At 22.9% G+C, this 16,964-nt stretch overlaps 1 protein-coding gene across 1 annotated transcript in view; it reads right to left on the reverse strand.

Annotated features, from left to right (window-relative positions):
• The window catches only part of LOC117171458 (NAD-dependent protein deacylase sirtuin-5, mitochondrial-like), a 32,486-nt gene extending 26,927 nt beyond the window's left edge, over positions 1-5,559 (reverse strand). Inside the window, exons 1-2 of the mRNA XM_033358798.1 lie at positions 5,165-5,559; positions 2,268-2,482 (exon numbers count right to left, since the gene is read on the reverse strand). Coding sequence (XP_033214689.1) covers positions 2,268-2,482; positions 5,165-5,395 — 446 coding nt within the window. The 5' untranslated portion in view covers positions 5,396-5,559. The remainder of the gene's footprint in view (positions 1-2,267; positions 2,483-5,164) is intronic.
• Positions 5,560-16,964: the final 11,405 nt, after the last annotated feature.

Below are 16,964 nucleotides of genomic sequence, written 5' to 3' on the forward strand. Positions count from 1 at the left end.
TAGTGGTAAACCTTTGATAGAAAAAGTATTAATTTTAAACGAATTGTTCGAATTTTCGACTTTTTTAAAAAGATGTATAAATTTTTAATATATCTTTAGTTAAAAAAATTAATTTTCAATAAACTATATGAATTCTTAGCTAAAATTATAAATCTTCAATAAAAAAAATGAATTTTGAACAAAATAGTTGAATTTGCGACAATTTGAAAAGAATTTTTAATTATAAATATTAATTTTCTACAAAAAAGACGAATTTTTAACAAAATGCATGAATTTGCAACTAAAACTAAAAATAAAAATAAATATCAACGAAAAATGGTTTAGTTATCATTTTAAATAAAGAAATTTATATAAAACAAAATATATGAATTTGAAAATATAATAACGAATCATAAATTTAAACAAATTAATTTTTAACAAAATATTTGGATTTTCGACTAAAAAGGTGAATTTTCAACAAAGAAGATTAATTTTATGTTTAGAAAGACAACATTTTTAAGAATATGCATATATTTTTTAAATATTTTTAGTTAAAATATTTATTTTCATTAAAATGCATGAACTTTTAGCTTTAAGGATAAATTTTCAATACAAAAAAATGGATTTTAAACAAAATAGTTGAATTTGCGACAATTTGAAAAGAATTTTTAATCATAAATATTAATTTTCTACAAAAAAAGATGAATTTTTAACAAAATGCATGAATTTTCAACTAAAACTAAAATTAAAAATCAATGTCAACGGAAAATGGAATAGTTAAAATTTTAAATAAAAAATTAATTTACAACGAAATATAAGAATTTGAAAATATAATAACGAATCATAAATAAAAAAAATAATTTTGAACCAAATATTAGAATTTTCGACTAAAAAAATTATTTTCAATAAAGACGATTAATTTTCTACAAAAAAGACAAATTTTCAACAAAATGCATGAATTTTCAAACAAAAAAGATTAATTTTGAAGAAAATAGTTGAATTTTTGATGAAAAAGATGAAGTTTCAGCTCCAGATATCAATTTTCTACCAAAAAAGAATAATTTTTAATAAAATTCATAAATCTCCAATTGTAGGGGTGAATCTTTGATAGAAAAAATATTAATTTCTAACTAAATATTTGAATTTTCGACAGAAAAGATGAATTTTCAACAAAGAAAATTAATTTTATGTTTAGAAGGATAACATTTGTAAGAATATGCATACATTTTTAAAATATTTTTAGTTTACAATTTTTGACCATAAAGATTCATTTTCTACAAAAAATATTACGAATTTTCAACAAAATGCATGCATTCGCAAATGGAATAGTTATATTTTCAAATAAAAAATTACTTTTCAAGAAAATATATGGATTAAAAAATATATTAATGAATCATAAATTTAAAAAAACTTAATTTTGAATCAAAAACTTGAATTTTTTGTTGAATTTTACAGAAAATTGGCTTAAATTTTAAACAATTTATAGAAAATCTGTTTTCATTCTTGGTTAAAAATTTTTATTTCCAAAAATTTATAACTTCTATTCAACAAAATCTCTTTCCTTTTTTAGTTGAAAATTTAAATATTTGTGTGGAAAATTTGTTTGAGGATTCAGCTTTTCTGTTGAAAATTCATTTTTCTTTAGTTTGTATCTAACTTTGATTTTAAATTAAAATCTTTTTCGGTTGAAATAATATAAATTTTCTTCAAATTACTTTAAAAATTGATTATTTTTGTTGAAAACTCATGTTTTTTTTTATTAACCAATTTTTTCTTTAAATTTCACCCTTTTGTTAAAATTAATTTTTTTTGTCGTGGAAAATTTAACAACTTTTTTTTTTAATTTAGTCGTTTGTTTGAAGATTTATAATTTTAATTTTTAATATAATAATAAAGTATAATTTACAATTTATAAATATAATAAAAAATTTTTAATTAGAATTTTAAATTATAGTTTAAAGAATTTTAGTTTAAAACTCATCCCTTTTGTTGAAAAAGTAACAATTTTGTTTGAAATTATTTTTCTTCTTTGGGGTAGAAAATTCAAATATTTTGGCAGAAAATCAAACTATTTGTTTACAGAAAATTAACTTTTTGTTGGGAATTTAACCCTTGTTTGAAATTTCGTTTTTTTCTGTTGTATTTATTTTTAAATTACGTTTTTATGAATTAACATCTTAGTTATTTTAATTTAAAAATAATAAAATCAAGGGATTGAAAAAAGTAATTTAAAAAAAAAGTTGCTTACCCAACGCTGTGAAATAATAAAAAAAAAATTCGATACTTACCCTTTTCCTTCCAAAGCTGGACAAATCGGAAGAGATTCATTTTGTTCGACATTTTTGCATTTCGTACATCGAGTTTTGTAGAGTGAACCGTGAAGTTCCAAAACATTCTCAGCACCTGCTCTTTGATGAAGTCCATCTATATTTTGTGTCACTATCGAAACAATTTTGTTTTCCTTGGATAATCTTTTTTGAAATTCTGCAATTGCTTCATGAGCCTGCAGTTAATTTTTCGCAATTAAAATATTTCAGTATCTAAGAAAAAAGATTAATTTTTTTCGAAAATTTATAAATTTTATAAATTTAATGAAATTTTATAAAAAATTTTATAAACATATTTTTGCATTTAGAAATGAAGAAAGTTTTTCTATTTAAGGGCAAAAATAATTTTTATTGAAAAAAGGAAACTTATGAACAAGGTATTACCTATTTGTTTTTTCAAAGTTTTTTACATTTGAATTCGAGCTAAAATTAGAACTAATTAAGAAAAAAAAAATTAAATTCCAGCCGGTTGCATTTTTGAATAAAAATATTAAATTTGTACCAAAAGAGAAGAATTTTAAATAAAGTTCATTAATTTTCAAGCGAAAAGTTAAAATTTTGACCAAATTGTTGAAATCTTAAAAAAAAACTTTTTATTATCTTAAGACCATGTAAATCCTGAAAAAGCTTCAAAAGTTTATTTTAAAATCTTCAAAAATCTTCATTTTATTTTGATCTATTTAAAATCTTTTCAGATTTTAAATTACTTTTTGAACTGTTTTCGAATGTTTTAAATATTTTAAAAAATGATTTGAATTTTTAGTGAAAATTCTTAAAAATTAAAAAAGAAAAAAAAATCATGAATTTGAAACTAAACAAATAAAAATAAATTTTAACGAAAAATGGAATAGTTATACTTTTAGATAAAAAAATTAATTTTAAATGAAATATTTAAATTTTCGACTAAAAAGATGAATTTTCAATAAAGAAGGCTAATTTTTATGTCAAGAAAGACAGAATTTTGAACAAAATGCATGAATTTGCGAAGAAAAAAAAAGTGTTCCACGAAAAATTGAATTTATTAATAGTTAAAAAATAAATTGTTAACCAAAAGAAAGACAAATGTTTAAGAAAATACATGAATTTTACAATTTAAAAAAATTAATTGTCGACAAAATCGTTGAATTTTCAACGAAATGTATGAATTTTAAAGTAAAAAATATAACTTATTCAAACAAAAATGGAATAGTCATATTTTCGGTTAAATAATTAATTTTTTACTAAAAAAACACAAAAAATTTTCAACATAATAGCTAAATTTGTAACCATAGAAATTAATTTTCAACAAAATAGAGGAATTTCAAACTATAATAATAATAATTCTTCAATAAAAAAAATTAATTTTGGTCAAAATAGTTGAATTTTCGAGAAAAAAGACGAATTCTAAATTGAGAAAAAAAGATGATTATCCAAAAATGGAATAGTTATATTTGAGGTTGAAAGATTAATTTTTAACAAAAAAGTCGATTTTTTGAACGAAATGCATGAATTTTCAAATTAAAAAATAATATTGCAAACAAACATGGAAGTTATATTTTTAGTTAAATAATTAATTTGTAACTAAAAAAAACTACGAACTTACAGAAAAATAGCTCAATTTTCAACAAAGAAATTAATTTTTAACAAGATAAAACAATTTCCAACTATAATAATGAATCTTCAATTTAAAAAATTAATTTTGAACCAAATATTTTAATCTTCGATCAAAACGATTAATTTTCAACAAAGAAGATTAGTTTTATGATAAAAAAGTAGAATTTTCAAAAAATGCATAAATTTTCAAATAAAAAATTATTGCAAAAAAAATGATTTTATATTTTTAGACAAATAATTAATTTTAAACTAAAAAAAACTACAAAGTTTCAACAAAACAGCGCAGCAATTTTTAACCAAAGAAATTAATTTGCACCAAAATACACGAATTTCCAACTATGGTAATAATTCTTTAATATAAAAATTAATTTTTGCCAAAATAGTTGAATTTTCGAGAAAAATGAGAAATTCTTAGCTGAGAAAAAAAATATTCAACCAAAAATGGAATATTCTCAGTGGAAAAATCAATTTTTCACAAAAAGCAAGAAGAATTTTCAACAAAATACATGAATTCTTAATTTAATAAAAAATTAGTTTTTAACAAAATAGTTAAATTTTTGACAAATCCTCGTTAAAATCCATGAATTTTCTATTTCATAAAAAATTGCAAATAAAAATAGAAAAGTTATATTTTCATATAAAAAGTTCAGTTTTAACCAAAATAAAAACGAATTTTCAACAAAATACAAAAATTTTCAATAATAATAATAAATGAACATTTGAAAAAATTAATTTGGCAGGAAATAGATGAATATTCAACCCAAAAGATGGATTTTCAATCCTAAAGATTAATTTTCTACCAAGAAAGACGAATTTTTAACGAAGAAGATTAATTTTATAATAAAACAAATTTTTAAGAGTATGCATAATTTAAAAAATATTTTTCATTTAAAAAATCAATTTTTACCAATAATGATAAATCTTCAATAAAAAAAAAAAGAAATTTTAAACAAAGTAGTTGAATTTAAAAATCTGATAATGAATCATAAATAAAATAAAATAATTTTGAATCAAATATTTGAATTTTCGACTAAAATGATGAATTTCCAACAAAGAAGATTAATTTTCTACAAAAAACAAGACAAATTTCCAACAAAATGCATGAATTTGCAACTGAAAAAAGATCAATTTTGAACGAAAAAGGAAATAGTCCTGCGTAAGTTTGAGGTTATGTCACGGGGCAAATAGCTTTTAAAACGTTGAAAAAATGTAAATATTAGAAATAATTTAAATATATTTCGAAATATTAAATTTATAAAGAATACCTTGTTGGGTTTCGCCTGTGCTGCAACAGTTCGTCGATATTCATAGAATTCCCAAACCAAGGATGGATTAGATGCAAAAACTTCTGGAGTAGCAAGACTTTGGGCCTGGTATTTTCTCCAAAATCCACCCGCTCCCCGAAAAGTTGGAATTCCAGATTCAGCAGAAATACCACTGCCAGTCAAAATTAAAACATTTTTTGCATTCAAAAGAGTTTCCCGAAACGACTTCATTATGTTCGTATTTCTCTTGATTCTCTCGACTTCAATGAAATTTTATAGCTTTGTCATGCTTTTAAAAAGTTAAAAAAATTTCCACAATTACATAATGCGAAATTTGAATACAAAAAGACGGAAAATTGTTCGTATCAACCTCAATGTTTTGACTTTTGACACTTCCGGTAATAATAATAGACGAAACCTAACATTGACTAAGTTTGAAATGCTGCGCCATCTCTGAGTTAAAATCTGAACTCTTTGATCGAACAAGGTGTTCAAAAAATTATTTTAAAATTTTAATATTTATTTGAATTTTTGAGTAAAAAATGTATTAATAGGATCAGAATTACGTCCCATAATAAATATGGTCACTCATGGATAATCATGGAAAAGCTTTTCCTCATTTCCTGATATTCAGAATTTAAAGAAAATTGCTCTTTATATGAACTGAAAGTCAGATAACACCACTTGTGAGAAAGTGTCAGAAACTCTAAATTTCTAAAAACGCTTTAATAGGTGAATTTACTCAGTTTTATGCATAATTTTATTTTTTATGCAATAAGGACAACACGCATATTTTTGTTTGTGTTTCTTATTTCTTATAATTTACAGAAATTTGCAGAGTTTCAACAAAATATTGAATCAATTCAAATCAGTCCCGCATAATGCGACCGTAAGTGGCATAAGGTGAAACTACGTTGTAAAATCCCCTACCTTATCGACAGAAAAACTCGTCAGTAAATTACCCTCTCATTTGGTAACTGGGAGCATCCTTATTTTCATTATTTTCCTTTACAATGATTAGAAATAATTTATTGAATTCATTTTGATTCTCATATTATTGATTTATTGAATTGGTTTCTTATTTCAAACAAATTTTAAATAAAAATAAAATTGAGAGCATCTGATAGTCACTTAGAAACTTACCATTCGAGCCAGTACGTTTCTGACGTTTTTTACTTTTTTCAAATTTTTCAAAAAAGATGAGTGCAAGATGAGTCTGAAAATATAAGTACACCAAAGATATTATTACACCTCCTGAAAAAGATTAAGATTTACCAAAAGAAAATTTTTTTTGTCATGTTGTAAAATCCCCTGCCTTATTGACGAAAAAACTCGTCGGTAAATTATTCTCTCAATTGGTAATTGGCAAACATCCCTATTTTTAAACATTTCATTTACAATCATTAAAAATAATTTATTGAAATAATTTTGATAATCACATTATTAATTTATTGCATTGGTTATATATTTTCAACAAAATTTGAAATCAATTAAAATTGAGAGCATCTGATAGCTGATAGTTACTTGGATACTTACCATAAGATCCATTACGTTTCTGACTTTCCTCAAATATTTTTCACAGTTTTAAATTTTTTTATCGAAACTTTAAAAAGTGTTAAATAACCTAATAATGAACGTATGGAAACTGTTCTTAATAAAAAATTAAAGTTAATTCCTGCCTTACCGACCTGATATTTTAATTCAATTTTTCCAAAAAGATGAGTGCACGATCAGTCTAAAAAGACTCCTAAAAAAGATTAAGATTTACCAGAAGAACAAAACATTTTGTTATTTTGTAAAATCCCCTACCTTATCGATAAAAGAAATCGTCGGTAAGTTACCCTCTTAATCGATAACTCAGAATAACCCGTATTCTTATCATTTTTATTTACCATTTTTAAAAATAATTTATTCAATTTAGTTTTATTCTTATATTATTGATTTATAATGTTGGTTATTTCTTTGAAACAAATTTTAAGTCAATTTTAATTAAGGGCAGGTTTTTATTTATTAATTACCATACGAGCCAGTACGTTTCTCCAGATGTCATTTTACAATTATGAATATTTTTCACTAAAACTTTGAAACTAATAAATAACATAAAAATAAACGTCTACGTACTATTCCTTTTTGCAAATATTATTCAAAGGTTAGTTTCTATTTTACCGACCTAATCAGTTTTGTTTTAATTTTTTTTTAAGGATAAAAAATTACCAAAAAAGACTATTTTTTTGTAAATGAGTTTAATCTTTAACATTCGAATATGAATTTTTAACAAAAAAACTTCATTTTTAACAGAATAATTTCACTTTCTACAAAATAATTTAAGTTTTTCCACAAAGAGGAAAGTTCGAATCAATAACACTAATTTTCAGCGAAAGAGTTGAATTTTCAACCATAAAGATTTTCGAGTCTATAGAGAACAATGATTCTATAAAATTTGTTTATTTTGCCAAAAAGACAAATTTTCATTGCAAGGGTTGACTTTTCAAACCAGAAAGAAATGAAAAAATTGTTGAATTTTCACACCAAAGCGATGAAATTTGAATAAAAGAGTTCAATTTTCAAAAAAGAAAGATTTTTCAGTCAAGAATGAAAAAACATAATAATTTAAGATAACTGTTGCATTTTTGAGCTATATAGAAGAATATTTTAGAAAAGAGCACAATTTGTAACCATAAATTATGAATTTTAAACAATGAAATTAAATTTTTAATAACATATTTTTCGTTTCTACAAAATAATTGTATTTTTATTGCACAAAGAGGAATGTTTATACCAACAAGACAAATTTTTAACAAAAGAGTTGAATTTTTAGCCTTAAAGATTTTTCAGTCTACAATAAAAAGAAATGAAGAAAATGTTTTTATTTTGCTAAAAAGACGAAATTTGAACAAAAGAGTTGATTTTTCGACCATGAAGGTTTTTCTCCCTATAATGAGAAAATACTGAACAAAATTGGTTTATTTTGTCAAAAAGACGAATTTTCAATAAAACATTTGAATTTTTAACCAAGAATGTTTTGATAGTCTGGAAAAAATGTACAGGTTATTATTATTTTTCCAAACAAAAATTGCAAACAATTATTTTAATTTTTAACCAAAAAAGTTTTTTTAGTCAAAAAAGAAAAAAAAATGGAACAAAACTATTGAATTATCATGCCAAAAAGATGATTGTTACAGAAAAGAGTGAAATTTTCAAACAATAACGATTTTTCGGTCAACGAAGAAAAAAATTGGATAAAATTTTGTAATTTTGCCAAAATGCGACATTTTTAACAAAAGAATTATTTTTTAACAAAGAAAGTTTTGTCAATCAAGTAAGAAAAAAAATTGTAACAAATTGTTAATTTGATGTGCCGAAACGAACAGAAACGAGAAAAAATACTGAAAAAAATTATCAAATTTTGCCAAAAAGATGAATTTTCAATAAAGGAGTTGAGTTTTTAAGTCAGAAAGAGAATTAAACAAAATATTTGAGTTTTCAACCAAAAAAGTTTTTTTAGTCAAGGAGGACAAAAATTGAACGACATTGAGGCATTTCCATGCCAAAAAGATGAATTTTCAATAAAAGAGTGAAAATTTCAAACTATAAACATTTTTCGATCAAGAAAGAAGAAAGTATAACAAAATATTGTAATTTTTCTAAAGTGTCAACATTTTTAACAAAAGAATTATTTTCCAACAAAGAAAGTTTTGTCAGTCAAGTAAGGAAACTGAGGAAAAAATTATTGATTTGGTATGCAAAAATGAGGAATGTTCAATAAAAAAGTGAAGTTTTAAAACCATACAGATTTTTCGGTCAAGAAGAAAAAAAATTGAACCAAATTTTTGAATTGTGCCGAAAAGACAAATTTTCAATAAAAGAGTTGATATTTTTAACCATAAGGATTTTTCAGCCTTTAAAGAAAAAATATTGAACAAAATTTGTTAATTTTGCCAAAAACATGAATTTTTATTAAAGGATTTGAGTTTTCAAGCCAGAATAAAAATTGAACGAAATTGTGGAATTTTCATACCAAAAAGACTAATTTTGAACAAAAGAGTTAAATTTTCAGAAAAGAAAGAATTTTCAGTCCAGAATGAAAAAAAATCGAACAAAATTTTTGAATTTAAATCAAATAGAGGAATCTTTCACCAAACTATTCTTTTGTTAACCCAAAAATTTGAATATTTTTAACAAGGAAGTTAATTTCTAACAAAATAGTTGGAGTTTCTACAAAATAATTATATTTTTTAATCCACAAAGAGAAATGTTCAAACCAAAAAGACCAATTTTTAACAGAAGAGTTCAATTTTCAGCCATAAAGAATTTTCAGCCTACAAAATAGAGAAAACAATTGAACAAACTTTTTTTTGCCAAAAAGACAAAATTTGAGCAAAACAATTGATTTCTCAACCATACAGATTTTTCAGTCTAAAAAGAAAAAGAAAAAATTATTTTCCCAAAAAGACGAATTTTCAATGAAAGATTTGGACTTTGAACTGAAAAAGTTTGATCTGTCAAGGAAGAAAAAATATAACATTTTTTATTTTACCAAAAAGATGAATTTTCAACAAAAGATGCAATTTTTTAAATAATAATGTTTTGTGAGCCAAGCAAATAAATGAAGAAAATAGTTTGATTTTATACCGAAACGATGAATTTTTAATAAAATGGTGAAATTTTCAACATAAAGATTTGTCAGCCCAGAAAAAAAATTGAACAACATTTTTGAATTTTTCGCAAAATGCAAATTTTTCGACAAAAGAATGGCATCTTCCACCAAGATAACAAATTTAAATAGTTGAATCTTCATTCCAAAAAGATGAATTTTCAACAAAGGTGTTAAATTTTCAACCAAGAAAGATTTTTCATTCATGAAAAAAAAAACAATATTGTTGAATTTGTGTGCCAAAGAAAGGATTTTTTTACAAAATAGTACATTTTTCAACCATAAAATATGAATCATTAACAAAAAAGAAGTTCTTTTTAATTAAAAAAGAAAAATTTTAATTCAAAAAGATTTTTCAGTCTAAAAGGAAAAAATATAAAATTATAAAAAAGATATCATATATTTGAAAACAGAAATATTTAGAAAAAAAAATTAAATTGGGTGTTTAAAAGTTACCTTTTTTGGTGAAAAATTCAGGTATTTTTATGAAAATTCGTCTTTCTTAGGATAAAATTCATCTTTTCAGTTAAAAATTTATATTTTTAGAATATAATTGATGTATTTTGTTGGAAATTTAATTGTTTTGTTAAAAATTCAGTTTTTGGGTTGAAGATTAATTTTTCAATTCAAATTTTAACGGTTTCGTTCAAAATTTATCTTTTCTACTGAACATTCATGTATTTTGTTAAAATCATTGTTTTTTGTATAGAAAATTAATCTTCTTGGTTGCAATATTTTATTGAAAACTCGTTCTTTGTTTGATTAAAAATTAATTGTATTAAATGTCAATTTAATTATTCGAAACTTGGTTGAAAAGTAATCTTTTATATTTGAAAATTCAACTATTTGGTTAAAAATTTATGTATTTTGTCAAAAGTTAATTTGTTTGATAAAAAATTAATAATGGTCGTGGTTTAGAATTCATTGTCTTGGGTAAAAATTTAATAATTCTTGTTAAAAATGTATTTCTTTGATTGAAAATTGATGTATTTTGTTGAAAATTTGTATTGTTTGTTTGAAAACATTTTTTTAAACTGAACGTTTAACTATTTTATGTTTGTTTTGAAATTCCCATTTTTTAAATTTAACTATTTTGTTGAAAATTAATGTACACATTTAGTTGAAAACGCGTCTTTTTTTGGTGAAACATTAATATTCTTGAATGAAAATGTGTTTCTTTGGTTGGAAATTCAATTATTTCATGAAAATATTACTTTTTGAATACAACGTTTTTTCGTTTGTTTAAAACTAAACTTTTGTTGAAAATTCTTCGTTTGTCCGTTAAAAATAACTTTTCATGTCTAAAAATTAACATATTCAATTTTTGGTTGAAAAATAATTTTTTTAGTTCAAAATTCAACTATTATCTTAAAACTTTATGTATATTTTAGAAAATTTGTATTTCCGTTCGAAAATTCATCTTTATTGTTGAAAATTCGTGTTATTTTTTGCAGAAAAGTAATCCTTGTGGTTGAAATTTTATCTTTTTGATTAAAAATTCGCTTTTTTAGGTACAAAATTAATTTTCTTAGCTGAAAATTCATCTGTATGGTTAGAAATTCAACTATTTAATTAAGAATTCATTTTTTGTGGGAAAGATGAATAATTTTCGTGGAAAATGATCTTTTTGGTTGAAAATTCGACTTCTTGGTAGGAATTTTTTTTTTTTTTTTGAAAATTCTTCATTTTAGTAGAAAATTAATTCTTTGTTTCGTTAAAAATTAATTTTCTTAACTGAAAAGTGAACTATTTCATTTTTGTTCAAAATTATATCCTTATTAGTTAAAAATTCATGTGTTTTTAAAAAAAATCGTCTTTTTTAATAAAAAATTGATATTCTTGGTTAAAAACTCACCTATTTGGTTGAAATTAATTTTTTATTGAAGATTCATCATTTTAATTAATAGTTCATTTTTTTGTTTGAACATTTATTCAGTTTGTTAAAAAAATTTGTCGGTTGAAAATATTAGTTCTTTTAACTGAAAATTTAACTATTCGATTTTTTGTTTGAAAGTAACCTTTTTTAGTTTAGAATTCAGGTCTTTCTTTGGAAATTTGTCTATAATTCGGCCATAAGGATTTAAATGTCTCAATGTTTATTTCAAGCATATAATATTATTAAATTTTCATTTTAATTTTTATTTACAAGTTTGATTTCTTTATTGGTTACATTTGCATGAAGATTATTGGTTAATAAACATATTCAATATTTTTGAAAACTTTATATACCTTTTCAACAATAAATATTTGTTTATGTTCCTGGTCCTATTTTTAGAACAGTATTTTCCTTTTTCATTGTTTTTTTACGAAAAAAGTTGGGAAATTCTTTGTGTATCAATAATTTTCGTTTTTGGTAATGATCCGTACCAATGACTCGTTTTTCTCTGAAAAATAGTTGCTTTTTTCTGCATAAAAATTGTTTTGATAAATTTAAGTATTAGCTTTTAAGTTATAAATTTTATTTTTTGGTTGAAAATCAAATAATTTTCTCAAAAAGAAATCCTTTTTGGTTGCAAATTCACCTGTGTTGTTAAAAATTCGTTTTTTTTTGGGTTAAAAATTCAGCTCTTTTTGTATCGCATTAAACTTTTGTCTAAAATTCATATTTTGTTGCTGAAAAGTCAACTGAAATATTTTTTGCAAAAAAATTATTTTTTCTGAAAATTTGTCTTTTTTATTTAAAAATTCACCTTTTTCAGAAGAATTTTCATTTTACTTGGACAAAAATGCAACTTTTTGCGGAAAATTTAACAATTTTTTTGAAAAGTCAAATCTTTTGGTAAAAAATTTGATTCTTTCTCAGAAAATTAATTTATTTTTTACCATTTTTATTTTGGGGGTTTGGGGTTAGAAAGTGAACTGAAATCTTCTTTCGATACAAATTTAATTATATTCCTGAAGTTTTTAAAACTCATCGGTCTTCGAAGAAATTTATTTTTCCTTAAATAAAAATGCAATTTTTCGGGAAAAAATTTAACCTCTTTAATGAAAGTTAGTCATTTTGATTTTAAAATTCACCTGATTTATTCGAAATAACATCTTTTTTGGATAACAATTCATCTATTTGGTATAAAATTCAAAATTTTGTTGAGAAGTCATACTTTTTGTTTAACGTTAATATTTTGATGTTGAAAAGAGAACTGAAATGTTTCCTGAATGAAAGTTCACATTTTTAAAAATTTTTTTTTAAATTCGAAATTCGGCTATTTTAAAAGAAATTTTATTATTATTGGATACAGATGTAAATGTCTGGTTGACAATTAAACTATTTTCTTAACAGGACATAATTTTTGGTTGAAAATTCAACTGATTTGTTGAAAATTTAAGTATTTCATAGTAAATTTACTTTTTGTTTGAAATGTAGATATTTAAAATGTATCTTTCTTTGATAAAATTAAAAATGGAACTATTTGGTAGAGATTTTGCTCTTTAAAAGTCAACTGTAATCTTTTTCAGATGGAAATTCAACTATATTTTTTAATTTTTGTTTTTTAATAAAAATTGATCTGTTTTAAGAGAAATTGCATCTCTTTTTGATATTAATGCAACTATTTAGTAGAGAATTAAACAATTTGGTTAAAAAGTAATTTTTTTTTGGTTAAAAATTCAATTCTTTTTGTAGAAACTTAATTCTTGTTTAAAAAAATATATTTTTTAATCGTGAACAGTCAATTGCATTTTTTTCACAAAAAATGTAACTATTTTTACAAAATTTATCTTTCAGATTAAAAAATTTATCTGTTTTAATAGAAATATAATTTTTCAAATGAAAATGCAACTTTTTGGTTAAAAATTCTTCTTCTTCGTATGAGTATTCAAGTATGTTTTTTAGAAGGATTTGATTGATGCCCTTTGTTAAGAAATCCTTTTTTTCCTTAAAGATTTATATTTTTATTTAAAAAATCATCCCTTTGGTTGAAAATTTAAGTATTTTGTTGAAAATAAATCTTTTCAATTGATACTGTAACTTTTCCATTTTTTTACGATTGACATTTTTTAGTTGAAAATGCTCCTTTTTTAGTAAAAAAAAAAAACAATTTGCCTTGATTAAAAATTTTATGTTCGTTGGGTAAAAATGTATTAGTTTCGTGGATAATTAATTTTTTTTGCTGAAAACTCTAATTTTGGTTTGAAAAATCAATTTTTGTAGAGAAAATTTGTCTTTCGGCTTAAAGGTTCGACAATTTAAATAAACTTTTATTTCTTCCTTGAGTGAAAATACCTCTGAGGTTTCAAATTCAATTATTATGTTCAAAATTTAATTATTTTGTGAAAAATTGAAGTATTTTGTTGAAAAGTAATATTTTATTCTAGAAGAGACATTTTTTGCTCTAAATAAAACGATAAATTTAAAAACTTTTAATTTGCATCCGAAATACTGTTTTATTCCTTTTATAAAAGATTCTATGGTAAAAATATTACAATATTAAAATGCTGCAATATATGAATATTAATGACAAAAAAAATGAAAAATCAATTAAGGAAAAATCAAGGTATTTTGAAAATTAACTAGGATAACTAGAAAAATATTTCTGGAAACTGAAAATTACGTATAGTGAGGGAGGGGAGTAAACATAATTTGTGACGGTTTGTTACAGGGGCGAATTTCATTTGATCGTGGCCTATCTGGTCGTCTTACCCTCTCCACTCGACTATCCCTCACGTCTCTGACTGAGCGAGAGCGCTCTGTCGAGCCCTGCCAATGGGGGGGGGGGGGCTTTGTTTTTATGAGGAATAGAATAACAAACATAAAAATATTATAATTTTGCAATCAATATATTAAAATAAGAATAAGTTATGGCAGATTTTAGTTTATGTTTTGACCCAGGGTAGCTAGAATTATAGAATTTTCCGTAGAATAGTTGAAAATGCATCAGTTTATTTGAAAAATTGAAATGTAGAATTCTTAACAGCATATATAAATTTTTACCCCAATTGTCTGGAAAAATGTTATGCTTGACAATATATATTTTCCAAAAAAAATTGAATAGTGCAATTTTTAAATTAAAAAATTAGTTCTCAACAAAGTAATTGATTCATAAACCAAAAAGATAAATGTCACATTAAGGTGATAAAGTTTTAGCCAAACAAGAATTATTTTAAAACTAAAAACTATTAATCACAACCAGAGATGAATTTTTAACTAAAATTATAAACCAAAAATAAAAAAATGAATTTTCAACAAAGTAATTCAACTATTAAGTTGTAAAATTAATTAATTGTTTAATTTTGCATTACATGTGAAAATTAATTATTTAACTAAACATTGGTTTTGATGATTTTTTAAACTATGCAAGGTTTTTATAATAAATACAATTTTTTATTTATTGTCTTTAGTTTTTGGAATAAAATAATTATTAAATAATTAATAATGTTCATATTCAGTCAAATACAGTTTTGAAATTATATCTAATTATTTCAATCCACATTATTCAAATTGATTATTATTATGATGTTTTTAAAGATTAGGTGTTTATATAATAATAATTAGAGAATGATCTTTAAATTTTTCCTGAATATCAATACGATAAATAAATAATATTTATTTGAAAAAGATTTTTGCCTAAAATTATAAATTTAATATTACATTTATAGTTAATTAAATAGTTAATAATTACTAATATTTCATTAAATAATAAATAGTAATATTGAATTCTGCAATAAACTAAAAAGTTTAAATACTCCACGCATGCTTGAAATTAAAACATTGTTATAGATTTGAATTTATAAAAGATTGAAACTTGATGATGATCATAATAATATAAATTATTATTAAATTTTTATTACTCTGTGAAATATTAATAATATCTATATTGAGTAGCTCCTGATATAGAATATATTGAATTGGAAGATTATCCTCTAATTGTTATTATATTATATTATATTATATATATATAGTTATTACATTATTCTAAAAACTAGAGATTATAAGTAAAAAAAATTGTGTTCATTATAATAACATTTTATAGATGTAATGTGAAATTAAACAATTTTAAAGGAATAACTCAAATGCTATACTTTCAAAGAATTACCAACTGAAAATTAATTAATTTTACAACTTAATAGTTTAACGACTTTGTTAAACAATATTTTTGTTTATGATTGATCATTTTAGTTGAAAATTTATATCTTTGGTTGAAAAATCGTTTTTTTTTAATTTCAAATTATTTTGTTAAATAAAAATAAATCTTGTTTGTTTAAAATTTTATCATGTTGTGTGACGTTTATCTCTTCGGTTGAGAAAGAATTACTTTGTTGAAAACTAATTTCTCAATCTGAAAATTCAACTATTCCATTTTTGGATGAAAATTTATCTTTTTAAGTATAACATTCTTGTACGTAATTGGGTAAAAATTCATATATTTTGTTGAAATTCCAAATTTAAATTTTCCAGTCACAAATTTTCTAGAAAATTCAACAGTTTAACTAACAACACGCGAATTTTCTAATAAATTCAGCAGTGGAATTTTTAACAGTTAAGTTTTCAATCAAATTTACTAGTTGAATTTTCAACAGACGAATTTTATACAAAATAATCTGTTTCATTTTCAACTATACTACGGAAAATTCCAAAATGCTAGATAGCCAGGGTCAAAACATAAACTAAAATCTCCGATAACTTATTCTTCTTCTAATATTTTGATTGCAAGTGACTTTTCGTTGGAATCGGAAAAAAGTATATCTTAAAGATAATATTTAAAAATTGCTGATTAAAAAATTAAAACATTTTTATGCTTGAGATTTTATTCCTCATTAGGACAAAGGGGCTCCCCCGCTGGCAAGGCTCGACACAGCGCTCGCGCTCAGTCATCGGCGTGAGGGGAAGTCGAGTGCAGAGGTTCAGACGAACAGGTAGACAGCGATCAAATGAATACTGCCCAAGTAATAGCTCAAGGGTGTTTTTTTTTTGTTTTTAACTAAAAAATAAAAAACGATGTACAACTCTTTGTGTATCAATAATTTTATTTTTAGAGACAAGCCTCAAAATCACATCGTTGGTTTTTTAAAATTAAAAAATTAAAAAGATTTGCAACTCCTTAAGCGTCAATAATTGTGGGTCCGGATGCAATAAGGGCACATAAAATTTTTTCGTGCGAAAACGAAGTCCCCTGGAGGCTTTAGAAAAAATTTTCGAATTTTAATTTT

The sequence above is a fragment of the Belonocnema kinseyi genome, chromosome 4, assembly GCF_010883055.1.
Source record: "Belonocnema kinseyi isolate 2016_QV_RU_SX_M_011 chromosome 4, B_treatae_v1, whole genome shotgun sequence".
NCBI classification, from domain to species: Eukaryota; Metazoa; Arthropoda; class Insecta; order Hymenoptera; family Cynipidae; genus Belonocnema; species Belonocnema kinseyi.